Raw genomic sequence first — 19,223 nt, 5'->3', positions numbered from 1 at the left:
TTCACTGCCCTTTCCCCAACTATGCTTAATTAATTCAAGTGATACTTATTAACAGCCAATTGTGACAAACATACTATTCTAAGTGTGAAATTGAGCACTTTTTAAAAATTAAAGGGAGGAAAGAGGAAGATGGAAGGAAGGAAGGTAGGAAGACATAAAGGAAAGAAGTTCTTATTCTCATGGAATATCCATTCCAGGTGGAAAGAAAGACACTGAACAAATCAACACATAATGTTAATTCAGGAGTGAAAATTGTTGTAAAAGAAAATAGTATAACAGAGGCAGAGAATAAAGTGGTAGCTACTTTATATTCAATAGTCAAAAAGGGCATCTCTCATAAGATAGTATTTGAATAATGACCTGAAGGAAGAATGATAATTAGCAGTGTCAAGTCTCTGGGAGAAAGGTGGTCCAGACAATTCAATGATAAGTACAAAGAACCTAAGGCAGGAACTGTTTGACTGATCTAAGGTAATGCTGGGAAGATGACATGGCTAGTATAAATTCAACAAGGTGGAGAATGGCAGGAGATGGGTTAAGAGGTTATAGAGAGTTAGATTATTTTGGATGTCATGCACCTTTACTTTCAGTGAGATGGGAAGACATTGGAAGGTTGAGCAGGTGAATAACGTGATCTGATTTATATATGTGGCCAAGTTACAAAAGGACAAGAGCACACAATCAATGCCAGGAACAAGATATGAAGCTTTTTCAAAGATCTAGGTGAGAGATGGTTAGTGGCTCATACGACAGTGACAGAGGACAGATGGTAAGATTCAAGATATATTTTTAAAGAAAAGTTAGAGGACTGATTTTTGAACTTTTTGGTCTCAAGATCACATTATGCCCTTAAAAATTAATAACACTAAAGATTTTTTGTTCATGAGGGTCATATCTGTTAGTATTTATGTAAAAACTAAAACTAAAACTTCTTTAAACATAAGAATACACAAGTACACATTCCATTAGCCTTCAGAGGTATAATGTCATCACTTACCGTATAGCTTCTAGAAAACTCCATTTATAACTCATGTACAAATAAAAGCAGAACAAGGCAAAATGTCTTTGTATTATTATGAAAATAATTTTGACTTCACAGATCTTTTGAAACGGTTTTGAAGCCTGCTAAGGGGTCCTGAACCACACATTGAGTACTACTGGCCAAGAGAATTTATTGATGGAATGGATGTTGAGGTGTGAGAGAAAGAAAGAAATCAAGGATGGGGTCAAGTTTTTAAGCCTGAGTTGCTATTAACTGAAATGCAAACTGTAGTGCTATATAGGTTAAGTTTAAGACATCCCATTGAGATTTAGAGTAGCCTGCTGGATATGAGCCTGGAGTTCAGGGAAGTAGGCAGGCCTGGGGATATAAATTTCAGAGAAATCAGCTCTGGAACCGGAGGGGAACACACAGGGAGTGAATGTGGACTGATAAGAGGTCTCAGGATGATCTCTGGTGCATTGGATCAATGAACTCCAACAGTGAAAATCCAAAAATTATCTATTTAGAGCATAGTCTCCTTTGGTTGGTTAAAAGTCCTTTTAGGATAGAATCCATATTTTAGTCATTTTCATATTCAGATCACCACTTAAGATGCCCAGCATATGGTAGGCACTCAACCATGTTTATTGAATAAAAGAATGAATAAATAAATAAAGTAATGATGTCCTCTGTGGTACTCTCACAGCTAAACTCCAGAATTTTAGAACAGGCAAGATTAGGGATTTGGAAGTATCAGGTTCAGATTCATATAGTAGGTATACTATTCATTGTACAGTCTAAGAGATTAACTTGAACTTAGAGGAAGATGTTAACTTTACCCTGTGCAGTCAATAACAAGTGACCTAAAGGGAAGGATAAGACTATATTTCAAATTCTAGTCTGCTGTTTAAGATATTTAAATCAATAATGCCAACTCTACTTTCTGATCATTTTATTTTGCAAGGAAATTTTTCCTAGGAATTTTTTCTATCTATGCATTCCTTTTTTTAATTAAACAATAAATTTAACTAGCTTTACAGATCAATACATATATATCTACAAGGGCTGTGTTTTATTTTTGATGAATATACTATGGTTTATTTAATAAGTTATCTTTACTAATAGGCAATAAGGTTTCCAATAAATATATGTAGAATGAACATCCTTGAACATATTATTTATCATTTTAATAATCACATTTATTTTCATTATTCTCATAGTACACCTATTCTTAGCCACTCATGTGACTTGAAAATACTTTTATATTAAATGTCTATTTAATAAACATTTCTTCATCTTTATGATAATTCATTTGCATCTCTTCCAAAACTTCAAGTTGTCTAAACTCAATTTCCTTTTGTTTCTCTTCTATTTTTATTTTAGGTGTCAAGGGTACATGTGCATCTATGCATTCTTATTCAGACTGTCTAGACATGCTCTAGGGGAAAGAGTCAAGCCAAACAATGACACCCACTGAGAATTTTATGCATGTGGAAGAAAAAACCCTGAATAACAAAAAGAAGACACAATATTAATACAGTCTTGCTGTTAATGACAATGTGGGCACAAAATATAAATAATTCCATTTCATGTTTAGGAAAAAAGATGAAAAAAATTTTTTACATGTAGAAAGTGACAAATAACAAATAATTTTCCATATTTCTGTAGAGCAAATTCATCCGGAATTTCATCACATGAATAGAAATGAGGATGAATAATATTCCACTGGCATATAATTGGCATGACCACTATATGGACTGATGGTGATTTTAATAATCAATGGAAGATACAGTTTATAGTGGTCGTTTTCTGGATCCCGGCTTTTCCTTCCCCTGCAGTAGGTCAGCCTGACCCTGTACTGTACCATTTATCCTCACTGACTTGTCCCATATCCCAAATTCCAGGAGTGTATACTTCCTGTAGTTCACTTAAGCAGAGGCATCTAAAGAATGAGATGATTGACAGTGAGTATCACACTGTACGTAGCCAACATCATCTTAAGTAGATTCCAGTGATTTAGAGAACTTTAAAAGTTTCCCAAATACATTTTCTAAAAGCTACAGTTGCCATCATCAGAGTTACTTGTGGATGAGACAGAGAGAACATTACTTCTCAAAGATCTTATTTCAATTGTAGGCAAACATGATTTAATAACCATTATGATAACAAGTTGGGCCACTGTGGCTTTACAATTTACACAGTACCATGGCACATTTTACCTGGTTTGAGTCTGACTACACCCCTGAGAAGTAGGCAAGGCAAATACCATTCTCACTTTGCAGAAAAATTGAGGGTGAGAAGGGTAATACAGAGTGCATGTGACAGAAGAAAGATTGGAATTAAATTCCTTTTAAAAAGGCACCTACAAGCAAAATTTTGCATATGATTTCAGAAACTGAGTAGACCCTCCCATAGCCTATCCAAGAATACAAGATTAAAAATACTTTCCCTCAGACAGACTGATTTAATTGATCAGGGGTGGAACTCAGGCATTTTTTTAAAAAGCTTCCCAGGGAATTCATATTTGTCGAGGACTATTTCGACAATTCATATTTGTCCACATTGACTGTTAAGTCCTGTTGACTTCTTTCTCATTTTTTTTCTTTCCAAATTGCTCTTTGTTTTACCTAATATTATTTTCTATTATGACTGTCTTTCTGTTTTCAGGCTTCTCTTCTCACTAGCTTTTGTTGCAAGTCTGGAAATTACTAAATACAGTCTTATTTGGCTCCTTCCTTCAGGCTACGTACTTTGGCCATCTATGTTTCCATCTGCCTCCTTTTTCAAAACTATTTTTCTCTCTTGAAGCTTCATCCTCCTAGAATATCAATATTCTACCTCGATTATTTTCTACCTAATGAGCTAATTAGCATTAATGGAAAAACTACTGGAGTTAGGAAATCAGAGATCTTCCAGTAAGTCAGTGGCTGTGTAACACTGAGAACGTTATTCAATCTCTCTAAGCCTCAGGCCCAATCAGTAAAATAAGGAAAAATATACCTGCCTGATAAAATTTTAATGAGAAACAAATGAAACACATACTGAATCATTGGAATAAATTGCTCAATACTCAATAATAAAAATATTTTTAAAGATTATCTCTTTGAAGTTCTTTTTATTCCTTATCTATTTTTTGCTGCAATTCAATACAATATTCTGTACTCTTTCCAAGTTATATGCCTCTGTTTTTTACATACCCACTCTCATTTCTAATTTTAAAATTTAGCATATGTATTCTATAACCCCACAGTGCCCAGAAAAATGTTATTCTCGATTTGGCAAGAATTTTATGTAACCCCAGTTCTAAACTCTTAATAATGGCAGGGAGAAGTGCTATGGCTTATTATTAAACTGCTTTATTGTTAGCTCATTAATCACACACAGGTCCAGAAGAATATTCAAAATATTCCTTTCTTTCAGTTTGAGTAGGCACCTGATCTAAGCAAAGTTCATTATGAGTAGGTGTTCAGAAATGACTCATCTTCCCTCTAGTATCTCCTTTAGTGTCTTGAGAGCTCTGGGCCTTTGACCTTTCCCTTTATTTTCTTTACCTCTACAGCTTTTTTGCTTCTTTTTTCTATGGTCCTTGCTTAGCTGCAAAAGAAGGCAACCTGATGTCATTTCATTCTGTTAAATTCCACTTAGGGTGAGATTTTGAGTAAGTGGTAAGGTTTGGATGGTATCAGGAACATATAAAGCCAATGGGAATGTCTTTTCCAGTTGCTATTAACAAATACCATAAAGTTACGGGATCTGTCACAGTTGTGGAGGCTGAGAAGTCCAAGATCAGGTTACCAGCTTGGTTGGGTTCTGGTGAAGGTCCTCTTTCAGGCTACAGATTACTGACTTCTTGCTGTGTCCTCATGTGTTGCAAGGGTGAACAAGCTCCCATGGGCCTCTTTTGTAAGTGAACTAATCCCTTTCATGAGAGCTCTGCCATCTGACCTAATCCTCTCCTAAAGGCCCCACTTTTTAATACTATCACATTGGTGATTTGAATCCAGCATACAAATTTGGCGGAAACACAAATATTCAGACCACAGCACAGAATTTCAAAATTTCCAGATTGACATCTTCTTAGGATATATGCTTATGCTCATTATGCTAAAAATCTCTACTCAATATTAAGCCTATTTGGATGACTTATCTTTGGTATTATGCCAAAATCACCTCTTCTTCTGTCTCCATCGTGGGTCACTTCTCAAGAGCCCTCTATTTTAGATTAGATGTGTATCATGAAACAGGGAAAGAAGTATAAAAACCCATCTAGCTAAAACCACCACAAAGAGCACAGACCAATAATCCGTGTTCTGTCAATGGCTAATGTTAGTTGTTTGAACTTCGGAACTAATTAGATTTATACACACCTCCTAATAAAATATTTAACAATTCAGTATCCATCACTCATGTCTCTTCAGTCAACTTTTAGCCTCTTCTTTTTCATTCTCTGCAACCAGAAACTGTTTCCCCACCTCTGCTCATCCTTTAACATGCTGTCATACTGCCTTCTTTCCTTTTACCATCAAACTATTCAAAAGATTAGTCTATAATCAGTATATCTTTTTCTACTCTTCAATTCCTTTCATCTTAAGCTTCTACCTTCCTTACCTAAAGGAAATTGCATTCTTGAAGATCTCTTCCCTCATAATGCCAAATAAAGTGACATTTTGGTCTCTCTTCTCTACCTCCCTGGAAGTTTTGACAATGTGGACTAATCCTTTAAAATGTTTTTTCCTTTATATCCACAGTCACATTTGTCTTTCTTATTTTATTTTTCTCAATGATTCTCTCTCTCTCTTTTGCTAAAGGCTTTTATCTAAAGTATATGTGAAGAAATTACTTAAGTTCCTGGTTCTCAACTTCCTCACCTATAAAATGAAGATAATATCCATTCCAAAAAAAATCATGAACATTAAATCATATTAGGCACTCAAAAAATATAATTATCCTCCTTTAGTGTAAACATTTCTCAGCATTCTATCTTTGGTACTATCTCTCTTTACCATCAAATTTCATGAATGAGAATAAAATTTTTAACTTAACCCTTACCTCTCTCCAGAACCCCATACCAATATTTCCAATTTATATATTATGCATCATGTTCAATAAGTCTACAAACCCAAATTTATCATGTCATCTTCTCCCTCATCAAAATAAACATCTGTTCAAGTCTTTCCTATCTTTATTACTATCATTCCAAAATCCCAGCCAACCAGGTCCAAGGCATTAGTCATCTTTGGCTCCCTTAGATCTAATCCATCTATCTACTGCTAATGCTTTATCCAAAGTATCTCTTGCACCCAAAATTATACAAAATGTATAAAACATTATAGCTAAGTGTTATTTATATTAACATGAAAAGTAAAACAATGTAATCTGCCTTATCTACAGAACCAAGGGCACATGCAATAAACTAATAGCCTACATTGTAGTTAATGTGGAAACATTGGCTACTTTTCCCAAAGATAGGGAACAAGGCAATAATTCTTGGTTTTACCACTTCATTGCATCATTTTATTATAGTCACAGCAATAAGAAAAAGAAAAGGCATAAATATTAGAAAAAAAGTAAAACTATCATTATTCTAAGATGACACAAAAGAACCCTATGAAAATTATATTTTTAAAAAGCAAAAACTACTCTAGCTTTTAAAAAAATTTAAATGGTAATATAAAACTCAATTGCATTTCTATATGCCAACAACAATTAAAATGTGAAAGCAATAAATAATACTAAATCATTAACTCAACTCAATGACTAACTTTTTTTTCCATGTAGCAAAAATTAAATCTTGACCCCTACCTCACACCATACACAAAACAATCTGAGATGGATTATGAATCTAAGTATAAAAACCAGAACAAGAAAACTTCTAGAAAAAAGTGGGAGCATATACAACCTGGGACAAGTCACAAAAACACAAACCATAAAAGAATAAAATGACAAAAATGACACAAAAATCAAAATATTCTGCTCATCAAAGGCACTTGAGAAAATGTTTAGGCAAATCACAGAGTGGGGGAAAATATTTGTAGTGCATATATCTGACAAAGAACCAATATCTTGTGGGGTTACAGAAGAATTTATAAAAAATTACTACAAATATGTATACCTATGTAACAAACCTGCACATTCTGCACATGTACCCCAGAACTTAAAGTATAACTAAAAAAAAAATTACTACACATAGACAATTAGAAAGTTGAACAAGCCCATAAAAAAAGGGGTGAGCAGATACTTCACAAAAGAAGATAGAAGAATTGCCAATAACTACAGAAAAAGGTACTCATCATCATTAGTCACCAGAAAAATTGCAAATTAAAACCGTAATGAGAAATCGTTTCACACCCAGAAGAATGGCTAAAATAAAAAAGTTTAAAAGGTGAGAATGTGGAGCAATGAAAATTCTCACATATTGCTATTGGTGACTATAAAACAGAACAACTTTTTTGGAAAGCTGTTGGGAAGTTTTTTGTAAAGTTAGCTATTCATCTACCCTGTGACCCAACAATGCCACTCTTATTTATCTATGTGAAAAGACTTATATATTGTATTCATAGCATATTCACTCACAATGGTAAACAACAGGAAACAACACAAGCATCAATCAACAGGAGAATTAATGAACAAATTGTAATATATTAATCCAATGGAAAACCACTCATCAGGAAAGAAACAACATGGATTAATTTCAAAATCACTATGTTGAGTGAAAGAAACCCAAACAGTGATACACACACAGAAAACATACTCACTGTAGGATTCCATTTATATAAAGTCCAAGAATAGTCAACTCTAATATATAATGATAAAAATCTGAACATTTTTAACTCTGAGGCAGGAAGGAGGGCAACTAACTAGAAAAGGGCATTAGGAAACTTTCTGGGTTGATGGCAATGCTCTGTATTTTGTTTTGAGTGGCGTTATACCTATGTAAATAATTAAAGTTCATCAAACTATATACTTAAGATCTGTGTATTTGATTCTTCAATTATGAAAAACAAGATGCTTCACCAGGAAATATTTAAATAACAAAGCCAACGCAAGTAACATATAACTATTTAGTAAAAAGAAAATAACTGGAATGTCAATAGACCTACCTAATATTGTATTTCTAAGATTTTCAAGTATTTAAGTATAAGTAAGTAGAACATTTTAGCCTTGTGGGCTAATACATTGGAGAGAAAGAGAACAGTTACATATAACTATTTCAGTCAGTCTGAATTTAAAATAGATGGTTTCACAATCTAGAGAATTTTAAGACGTGAAAGAAACAAAGGTGAAAAAGATCAAACACAGGATGCAGAACTAACAGCTGTGACTTAGTTAATACATATGCTGAATAAAAACAAACTCAACAAAGCACTGAAAAGCCTGCAGCTTCCAAGTAATTAACACTCTAAGCAGAAACACATGCAATGTGTTATCAGCCCTATCTCATAATAAAAGCAAGGACTCCTTGGTTACAATGGATACTCTCCATTCACAGGTAGAGTTACAAGAAAATAAACTAGATAAAGGTATACAAGAGGCAAAGGCAAAGGAACCTAATTTGCTCCGTCTAAGTAGTATCTATTTTCAGTGAATGAGATGAAAGTTCTGCCTTTGCCTCACCTATTCTATATCATTCTTTCCACACTAAAAGACTGAACACATCAGCTAATGGTCAGGCAAAGAAGAGTAAATTCACGAATAAGGGTCACATTCATATTTTTATTTTCAAAGTTCAACACCAGTTTTAAAAGTAAAATTATCATTTCATATTATTAATTTTTAAAAAAAATAATTTTAAAAAAGGTCTTGAATACCCATAAGTCAATCTAACTTCACATTTTTTGCATATCCAGATAGAAAGCCGGAATTAACAAGCATGTTAGAGTATTAAACATGTGATTAAAATATATGCTTTTATATAAACTCACCAATAATTATCTTTTCTTTGGAACAGTAGCTCTTGACCATTTTCCATCCCTGACACACGTGTGATTTGTCAGAACACAGCAGGAGCCTCCTGTTCTATCCATCCATCCATCCTCCATGCACATCCTCTAGTCTCCAAACTGTTCCCTGAAACCTCATGTCCTATCTGAATACCCTCTATTTCCATGTGAATATTCTACTCCTTCCTTTCTACAATGAATGAGGAACCTCCTGGGGGTCATAACACAAATGGAGAAATAAGTAATGCACCAATGTCTCCAGAGTGGAAGAAAGAGTAGCCTAATTGAGGTTATATTCTTTCTGCAATTATATACAAAGAAAACAAAGATATAGATACATAGCTGTTACTGTTTTATTACATAAATACAGTCTGTATTGGTTCTAATTTAAATACCATCATCCTGAATTACTTAACTTTCTCACTTCTTTGTTTTTCTCCTTAAAGCAATGTTATAACATTTAAGAAAGGTGGAGTCCATTACTAAGATAAATATTTAAGTACTGACAGCACCAAGGAATAGGGTCAAGATGGAATTTCTGGCTTTAATTCTACCTTTAGATTTCTTCAAAGTTTACCCCAAGCTAACCTACACTCAATTAAAATATGTAGAGAAGGATTTATAAAATAATGCCTCGTTATTCAAATCATAGATCTATAAAAAGAATCTGTTTTTCTTTCATTGATTGACCAAGTGCATTTACATTAGATAATTTACATTGGTATAAAAACAGATATATTTAGTAATAAATTTTATTAACATATATAGGTCAATGTATTACCTAAATAGCTTTAAAATGCTAGAAATGTACTAGAAACACAATAACCCCAGAGTTTACCTTCACATGAGAGAACCAGTGTCAACAAACATGACAGAAAGCATCTAAAGCTGGGTTTAGTGAGGTTTATCTTGAAGCAAACAGACCCGATAAAATTTCCTTGAAAAAGAGGACTATATTTTTTTTTAACGAGATGAAGGTGTCACTGTGTTATCCAGGCTGGTCTAGAACTCCTAGGCTCAAGTGATTCTCTGCCTCAGCCTCCCCAGTAGCTAGGATTACAAGTGCATGCCACTGTGCCTAGCAGAAGAAATTTTTGAAAACATTTTTCTCCTCCACATATTGGGTCACTGTGTCAAACATTACCTGTGCCTAAATGCCCCTCAACCTTCATATTCCATATGAAGATGGAATTATACAACCTAATTCTAAAGATGTGTCAAATTATACAACCTCATGAGGATTTTTCTAACCTCTGAGTAGGACTGGAAGAGGCAAATATACTAAAGTTAGAAAAAGAAACTCAAAATCAGTTGGACAATGTAGCCTCTTTGGAGTGCCAATAACTTTATAACACAGAAACATAAATTGCACTTGAATTGATGAAGGATATAGGAAACAATTTATATGAAAGTGTTCTATAAGCTGCAGTGGATATTCAGAATTTAAGTGCCATTTTATTAATGAGGATGAAGATTATAATAAAAATGATCTAAAATAGCTTATGTTAAAGAAGGAAAAATATTAAACCAACTATTGCTCATTTAGACCTAAATAGTCCCAAAAGTCACATCTGCCCTACAGTTTGGCTACAGGATTTATTCATACTCTATATCTAAGTAGATGATGAATGGCATTGATTGAATCCAAAGTCCCCCTGTCTTGGATTTTATGAGGCCCATTCAGAATGAGCCAGGTTGAGAACACCACCAATTTCATGTTCTGAGTCCATCTGTTGGCAAAAATATAATGCAAACAGCTTTATAAGTGCTATTTTCAATGAAATATCACAGAACAGCTTGTCCCAATGATATTTCTAAAGCTTGCCTGCAAACCGCCTACTGGAAAATCCAACTGAAAGAGAAAGGAGGAAAGAGAGAAATCCATACAGGAAAGTGACAGGGATGGAAAAAAGAACAAAGAATAAAGAGAGACTAGCTAGAGGACTGTGAACACTGGAGGAAAACAAGGAACAATATTAAATGCAGACAACATTAGTTGAAACCGTAAAGATAGAGAAGTTAGAGAAATATAAAAATCACTGGAGTTGGAGGACAGAGAAATAATCACAAATCATGCAGCATTGTCCAGAGGAATAAAGGCAAAAGGAGCAGGAAACACCAAAAAGTATGTAACAGCCCGATAATTGGAGCATAATTATTAAAATGTTGTGAGAGAAAAATGATGTAAAATGGCTATTTTTCTAAGTCTCACTTACTACTTCATGTAATAGGCACAATTCGTTTTTTCAAAAACGAATACAGATTTCAGTGTTTATCACCAACTTCAAAGGAAGCAAACATCCTCTTCTGAGTCCCTTCTTTTAATTTAGAAATCCACTGACATACCACATAAAATAGTCCAGGCATTGCAATACAAGTGATGTACATGCATTGATTCAAAATAAAAACACATTATAGGGAGAATGATGTCATTCTGGGCACTTACCTGGGGTCGAATGACTTTTACAATATTTTTGAGGGCAGTATCAGGGGATGGAGGTGAGCAATCAGGTGTTGGGCCTGTTGAGCTGTTTCTATGGTTACTAGTTCCTGGAGTAGTAATTGCTACCTCAGAGGTATTATCTGCGAATAAAAATAGAACTGCCATGAACCTAATCACTCAGTTTACCTTTTAAGACTTGAAATTACTTTTCTGAACATAAATTGAGATTTCAACTTTTAAAACTGTTACCAATTACTAGATCATAATGAGGAATATACTCAGTGGTATATTTTAAAGATAATGTTAATTAAATACTTTGTTTCTTTTTAAAATGGTAACTGTCACCCCCTGGAATGTTCCAAGACAAGAGTATTATTATTCAATTCATAATGATAGATTGTCCAGCATAGCTCTTAAGACTGCTATTACTATATAAATAACTAAAATCTTATCTTAACTAAAAAGAATACAATTTTAGTATACGGTTGGGCTAAAGCTTTCCCAATAATCTCTTAAGTGAGTATTAATCTTTATTAAAGTAGGCGTTTCATATCTCCTTGATGTATAAAATCCAAATTCAAGACTCCTCAAATAACTTTTCCTAGAAATCCCATAAACTATAGAAAAGCATCCTGGTGAATGAAGCTTGATGAAAAACCGAAATTTGTACAAAATGGTTTTATAATGTAGATAAATACAAGATAGATAAGTATAGCATTCTATGTGGTCAAAACTAAATGAATGAAATTTCAAAATCTCAATTAATCTTCTCTTATGTTCAGTATTAGGAGGGAGGGAATGAAGAAAAGATGACTTGAAAATCAACAACATGTGTAACATTTTCTTCTTAAATTTGTATTAAAGCAAAATAACATCAAAGATACCATTTTAGAAAGTTTAAAATACTTGGGAAAGGATGAAAATTATTCTATAAATAACTTCTGCTAACACATATAAAAGTTATTTTATTTTAACAACAATTTGGCAAACCTGAATAGCTTTTTATGAAATCGCTGCAAGCTCAAATCTACCAAAAAAAAAGTTTACTTCTCTGTTGTTTTTAATTAGTTCCCAATAATTTTCTTTCCTAGACAGTTAGCTGAACTGATTGCAAAAGAGACTGAGACTGAATTTTTTATAGACCAGGAATTTTTTCTGTTCCTGACCACTGTCTACAATCCCCAGTGAAATACAAGAATTTATCAAGGCATCTTTTCCTCATAAAATGCAAAGGGATGAATTATCATAAAACTCTACCTACCATATAAAAATATAATTTAGTCTCACTAAGGAATCCTACACAGGCTCATAAAACAAAAATTCAAGTGTGACACATAGAATTACTTGGATGACTCATAAAATAAGTCTTAAAAGTGTCCAGAGCATACTCTTCTAAGATTTAATGGAAAAGGTGGGATTTAAATTGGCATCACAGAAGAGGTTGGGATGGTCTTCTGAGTAGAATAGAAAAGTATAAGTCGATATTGAAACACACAAAACATTAGTCAGCAAGATGCTCTGATACTCTCCAATCTATCCCTTTCTTCTTTCATTCATCTAAAAACCACACATGTTAAAGCTGTTATTTGGGGAAACTATTAGTCAAATATTATGTTATGTTCTAAAGATTAACTAGGAAGAATCTCTGTCCAGAGACTGGGTCGGGGGGCGGGGGAGGGTTGAACAGGTTAAGCACTGAGGATTTTCAGGGCAGTAAAACTATTCTATTTAATAATATAATGGTGGATATATATCATTACATATTTATCCAACTCATAGGATGTACAAACCAAGAATGAACCTATGTAAACTATAAACTTTGGACGATAACGATGTGTCCAGTAGGTTCATCAGTTAAAACAATTATCATTTTGGTGCAGAATGTTGATAGTAATGGAGGCTTTGTATATGGGAATATATGAACTTTGTAATTTCTGTTCAATTTTGCTGTGAACCTAAAAAGTTCTAAAAATAAAATCTATTAATTTATTTTTTTCTTTGAGACAGAGCCTTGCTCTGTTGCCAGGCACCAGGCTGGAGTGCAGTGGCGGGATCTCGGCTCACTGCAACCTCCGCCTCCTGGGTTCAAGCAATTCTCCTGCCTCAGCCTCCCGAATAGCTGGGACTACAGGCGCACACCATCACGCCCAGCTAATTTTTGTATTTTTAGTGGAGATGGGGTTTCACCATGTCGGTCAGGATGGTCTTGATCTCTTGACCTCATGATCCACCCGCCTCGGCCTCCCAAAGTGCTGGGATTACAGGCGTGAGCCACTGCACCTGGCCTTTATGAATTTTTTTAAAAGGATCCCTGCCCTTGAAAAGTATACTGTTGTTGGGTTTTTTTTTTTCTTCTTCTTCCCTTTTCTTTTTTGAGACAGGGTCGCTTTACCATCACCCAGGCTGGAGTACAGTGGCATGAACGCAGCTCACTGCAGCCTCAACTTCCCAGACTCAGGTGACCCTCCCACCTCAGTCTCCTGAGTAGTTGGGACCACTGATGCACATCACCACATCTGGCTAATTTTTTGTATTTTTATTAGAAATGGGGTTTTGCCATGTTGCCCAGACTGGTCTTGAACTCCTGAGCTCTAATGATCCACCCACCTCAACCTCCTAGAGTTCTGGGATTACAGGCATGAGCCACCGCACCCAACCCAGAAGTATACTCTTAAATGTGGCATCAGGCATGTAAACAAATTACAATGCAATATAACTTGAGAATTGATAACAGATAAAGGAAGCATGATTTTTGAAAAAACAGAGTGGGGCAGGGGAGCAATTAGACTCTGGTTTGGACAGAAGACAGCTGTGAAAGACTTCAGTTTTCAGGCAAGAGAGCTGAGAGAAAAGATAAGAAATTAGGGCATGAAGGTAGGAAGAGCACAGTTGAAGCTGTTATTTTATGTTACAAAGAAACTAGAGATAAGTTTGGATGAGTAAAAGGAAGTTTTATTAGAATATAAGTATACTTAATTTTGTAGGCAATGAGAAATACTGAAGACTGAGCAGGGAGTGACATCATAATAATAATAATAATAGATAACTTTTATTGAATATTTATTATGTAAAGACATCTTGCTAAATTTTTACTTATTGAATCTCATTTAATACCCCAATTATCCTGTGAAATAGGTTCTATTATCACCACCCCTATTTTATGGAGAAACTCATCTCAAAGTTATATTTCCAGTTACTGGCAAAAAAAGTATTCAAATTTCAGATTGATGCCATATTGTCCTTCTGCTGGTTAGCATGTTATAATAGGTATGCAAAATATATGCATAGGTATGATTGGGTTCACAGGAACAGAGCCTGAAGAAGATTGGCATAGCTAAGGTAGAAGCAGACTCTACTTCAAAATAGTGTTGAATCAACTTCCAGAAACTTAAAAAGTAGAACATAGACACTATAAAAAATAAATAATAAAAACAAAAATGTCAACCATAAAGATATCTTTAGGTATGTTTGTGAGCACTATATAGCATAGTATTTAATATTTGGGAGCAGGAAGATATGTTAAGACTAGAGACCCACACTAGAAATCATGGTATTAGCATTTTTGAGTTGATGATAAGTAATTAGATTCTGGACATGTGTTGAAATGTTCAGAATTATTGAAATAGACCAAAACTTTTTTTTTTATGGATCCTGAATAGACAAAGCAATCTTGAACAAAAAGAACAAAACTGGATACATCACACTACCTGACTTCAAAATATACTACAAAGCTATAATAATCAAAACAGCTTGATGCTGGCATAGAAACAGACACATTGACCAATGGAAAAGAACAGAAATCCCAGAAATAAATACATATATTTATGGTTAATTTCTTTCAAAGGTGCCAACAACACGCAATGCGGAAAGGACAGTCTCTTCAATAAATGGCATTGGGACACTGGATATTCACATGCAGAAGAATAAAATTAGACCTTCATCTCACACTATATACAAAAACTAACTCAAAATGGATTAAAGCTGGGTGCGATGGTACATGCCTGTACTTCCAGCTACTTGGAAAACTGAAGCAGGAAGCTTTCTTGAGCTGTGTCAAGTCTGCTATCAAACCATTTTCTTAATTTTAGAAGACTTCTCAGTTCTAAAATTTCTATTGGTTCTTACTTAAGTATATGATGCCACTAGTTTGCATTTTTCAGTTCCTAAAAACATTTTCAAGCTTACTTTTATATTAAAATGGCAAGTACAACTGGTTTTGTTTTTTTAATCTGATCATTTCAATATCTGAAGTCTTAATGGGTCTGTTTCTGGATTTGTGATTCTGACTCACGCAATCCTGTTCCACTGTTTGTTTCATCATCAGTTCTGTGTTATTATCCTACTTGTTGTTACAAGATATACATTTAAATATAACTCTTTGTCCTTTAATAAATGTTAACTTTTAAAAACATCAAAACTTGCATCTTAATACCAGATGTTAAGTCTGTGAACAATTTGGCTGTGTAACACTAGATAATTTAATCTTTCTGGATTTCAGTTTTCTTAACTGTAAAAATGCAAATGATTAATTATCATCTTCTATAATGTGTGCAGATAAAATAAGAGAAAGATAACTTGCATGTTATCAGGCACATAGTAGGAGTTTTCAATATATGAGTTTCCTTTTCCATTATCAAAGCAAATACCATCAGAATTAAAATAAAATATGGAAAATCAAAGAAACCCCAGAGGGAAAGCAAGAAAATAAATAGTAATGCTTTGTAGACAACACACCCAGAGTACTCGCGTGAGATTTGAGACCAGTATCTTTTAGCTATTAACACAAATTGGTAGGGACAGAATTTAGTTCCAGAAATAGGAGATGATCCTTTGAGGACCTGTATTGGTCAAAGTTATCCAGAGAAACAGGATCAATAAGATATATCTATCTATATCTGTATCCATATATATATATCTTTCTAGCTATCTAGAAAGAGATTTTCTATAAGGAATTGGCTCATGTGATTAACAGAGACTAAGAAGTCCAAAGATCTGCACTTGGTAAGCTGGAGATTCAGGAGAGCCCATCTGTAGTTCCATTGTAAATCCAAAGGCCTGAGAACCAAGAAAATTGATGGTGTAAATTCTAATCCAAAGGGTGGCAGACTCGAGGAGCCAAAATTTCAGTCCAAGTCCAAAGGCCAGAAAAAAATAATGTTCCAGCTCAAGAGGTCACCCAGGAGAAATTCCCCTTTACTCAGCCTTTTTGTTCAATTCAGTCTTCAATTTATTGAATAAGGCCAACAACAGTAGGGTACATGATTTGCTTTACTCAGTCTGCCATTCAAATATTAATCTCATCTAAAAACACCTTCACAGATACATCCCAAATAACGTTTAGCCAAATGTGTGGGCATCTCATGGACTAGTTAAGTTGAACTTATAAAATTAACCACAACAGGAATGATCCATTGCAAGGGGTCATCTTGTTAACTGCTGTTGCATTAAAGCCAGAAGAAAATTCTGGGAACTCCCTGCAGACTGTAAGCCAAAAGTTTCTTGAATGTTTTTTCTAAGTATTTTAATACATAGTATAGGACAGTGGATAATCAAGTACTAAATTATTTAGAAAAGACTATCTCCCGGTGGCTCACGCCTGTAATCCCAGCACTTTGGGAGGCCGAGGCGGGTGGATCACGAGGTCAGAAGATCGAGACCATCCTGGTCAATATGGTGAAACTCCGTCTCTACTAAAAATACATTTAAAAAAATTAGCTGGGCACGGTGGCGTGTGCCTGTAATCCCAGCTACTCAGGAGGCTGAGGCAGGAGAATTGCCTGAACCCAGGAGGCGGAGGTTGCGGTGAGCCGAGATCACGCCATTGCACTCCAGCCTGGGTAACAAGAGTGAAACTCCGTCTCAAAAAAAAAAAAAAAAAAAGAAAAAGAAAAGAAAAGACTATCTCCATCTTCTGAATCCATGAGCTATACCATTACACTGATAATTTGATTTTATACTACCTTGCATTGCTCATTAACTCCTCCAGACTAGGTTATATTTTTTATGAAGTCATATTCTCTCTCCATAGCTCTTAGCTTGATGCAATCCTTTTAAAGTAATAAATGAAATAAAGTAGGTAAAGTAAAACCTGTGTCAATGGCAACCAACACAAATGTACTTAATAATATGAAGAAAGGTAGTCTGGCTTTTATAATAATTCCATGATCCTTTCAGGGAAAATCCAAATGAGAAGCATATTCTAGAAGATATATAATAGTTTTAATAAGCTGGTTTATTCCCAAAATGCCCTTGATAATATAATTTACAAAAAAAATACCAATTATCCAGTAGACTTGGTAAAATGGCAGCCTGTGACCAAGACAGTTTTACATGCTCAACCTACATTTCACATATGCAGTTAAGAAATATTGCTGATAAAAAGGAAATGAGGCACATAAAACTGCTTAGAGAAAACTGCAAAGTATACTTGCAATTTCAGATTGAAATAAAAGACCTACATACTAGATTATTCACTATGAACGTCAGTTTTCTCTATAACAACAACCTTAGAAAAAACACTTGTAGTTTATTTAGCTTTTAGAAGAAAAATATTCTATGAATATGAAATAATTCATGTGCAACATTACAGTCTAGTATTTTAACATCATTTCCCAGCATGTATCAAACACTTTAAGTACACCAGGGACGATGATAGATGCTATTCAGTTGAAGAATAGGACTGAGATTACTTCTGGCTGGGAACTCAGGAAAGGTGTCATGAAAGAAGCAGGAATTATGAAGGTTTCTGACAGATTAGAAAATTCAGGCATGAAGAAATGGCTGGAAAGGGCATTCCAAGAGCTGGAAGTAGTTGAGCAAATGGTAGAGAGATGGGAAAGAAGCACATTTGTGGAATGAAGAATGGTTCAGTTTGAATAAAATATAATATTCACGGAGGAAATGCTAAGAAATGGAGGAGTCATGTACAAAGACTTTGGGCTTTGAAATCAGAACATCCTAAGCTGAAATTCTGTTGTATTTAACTTTAGTTTCCTCATCTGTAAAAAAGTGCCTTTCACATAGTGTTATAAAGACAAATGAGGCATATATAGATACGTGTGTGTGTGTGTGTGTGTGTGTGTGTTTAATACATTGCCTGACACACAGTAAGTGCTCAATAAAATTATCTATCACTATTATTATCAGATGTATGAATATAATCATAATAGCAAATGTAACTAGATAGGTGGCTTGATGCCTTATTATGGAAAATCCTAAGTATATCACTTGTATCACTAAGTAATCATCAAATATAAGTATCTAATAAATCCTAATCTAACAATTCATAAAGTACAATTTTTATTTTTTGGTGTTAAGTCAGGGGTTGACAAAATTTTTCTGTAAAGGGCCAGAGGGTAAATATTGTAAGCTCTGTAAGGCTACATGATCTTTGTGGTAACTATTGTACTGTCCTTGGGTAGCAAGAAAGTGGCCACAGAAAATATATAAGCAAATCAGTGTGTCTGTATTCCAAGAAAATTCTATTTACAAAAACAAGCAGTGGACAAGATTAAGCTTGTTGGCCATAATTTGTAGATCCCTGTCTTAAGTACTTCCTATGGAAATGCTTTTCCTCTTATGGAGAGACCTAGAAGAATGTTTTATTATACATTTTCATTTCCATATTCATATTGCATATTCCATATTCATATATGAGCATTCTCACTGTGTAATTAAAAATTAAGGTTTTCAGTATGAAGGTAGAAATTTATCATTTGTACAAAAAATGGCATTATATCTAACACCAGGGCAGTCCTTTGTACACAGCAAGTGTTCAAAATATGCTCATTGAATAAATAAATAAATAAGACCAACAAAATCTTTGATTTTAAAGTATCTTTGTCTTCCTGATTGTACA

General features: G+C 34.3%; 1 protein-coding gene across 20 annotated transcripts in view; it reads right to left on the bottom strand.

Moving 5' to 3' along the window:
• ANKS1B (ankyrin repeat and sterile alpha motif domain containing 1B) overlaps positions 1 to 19,223 on the bottom strand; it is a 1,270,775-nt gene that overhangs the window by 708,221 nt on the left and 543,331 nt on the right. For all 20 annotated transcript variants that reach the window (XM_012469266.3, XM_012469273.3, XM_012469264.3 and 17 more), the window contains exon 11: positions 11,369 to 11,505. In XM_012469266.3, coding sequence (XP_012324689.1) covers positions 11,369 to 11,505 — 137 coding nt within the window. The remainder of the gene's footprint in view (positions 1 to 11,368; positions 11,506 to 19,223) is intronic.

The sequence above is a fragment of the Aotus nancymaae genome, unplaced genomic scaffold (assembly GCF_030222135.1).
Source record: "Aotus nancymaae isolate 86718 unplaced genomic scaffold, 86718_ANA_hifiasm-v0.15.2.pri h1tg000016l, whole genome shotgun sequence".
NCBI classification, from domain to species: domain Eukaryota; kingdom Metazoa; phylum Chordata; class Mammalia; order Primates; family Aotidae; genus Aotus; species Aotus nancymaae.
Note: the sequence above shows the minus strand (reverse complement) of the source record. Positions and strands in the feature narration are given on the sequence as shown.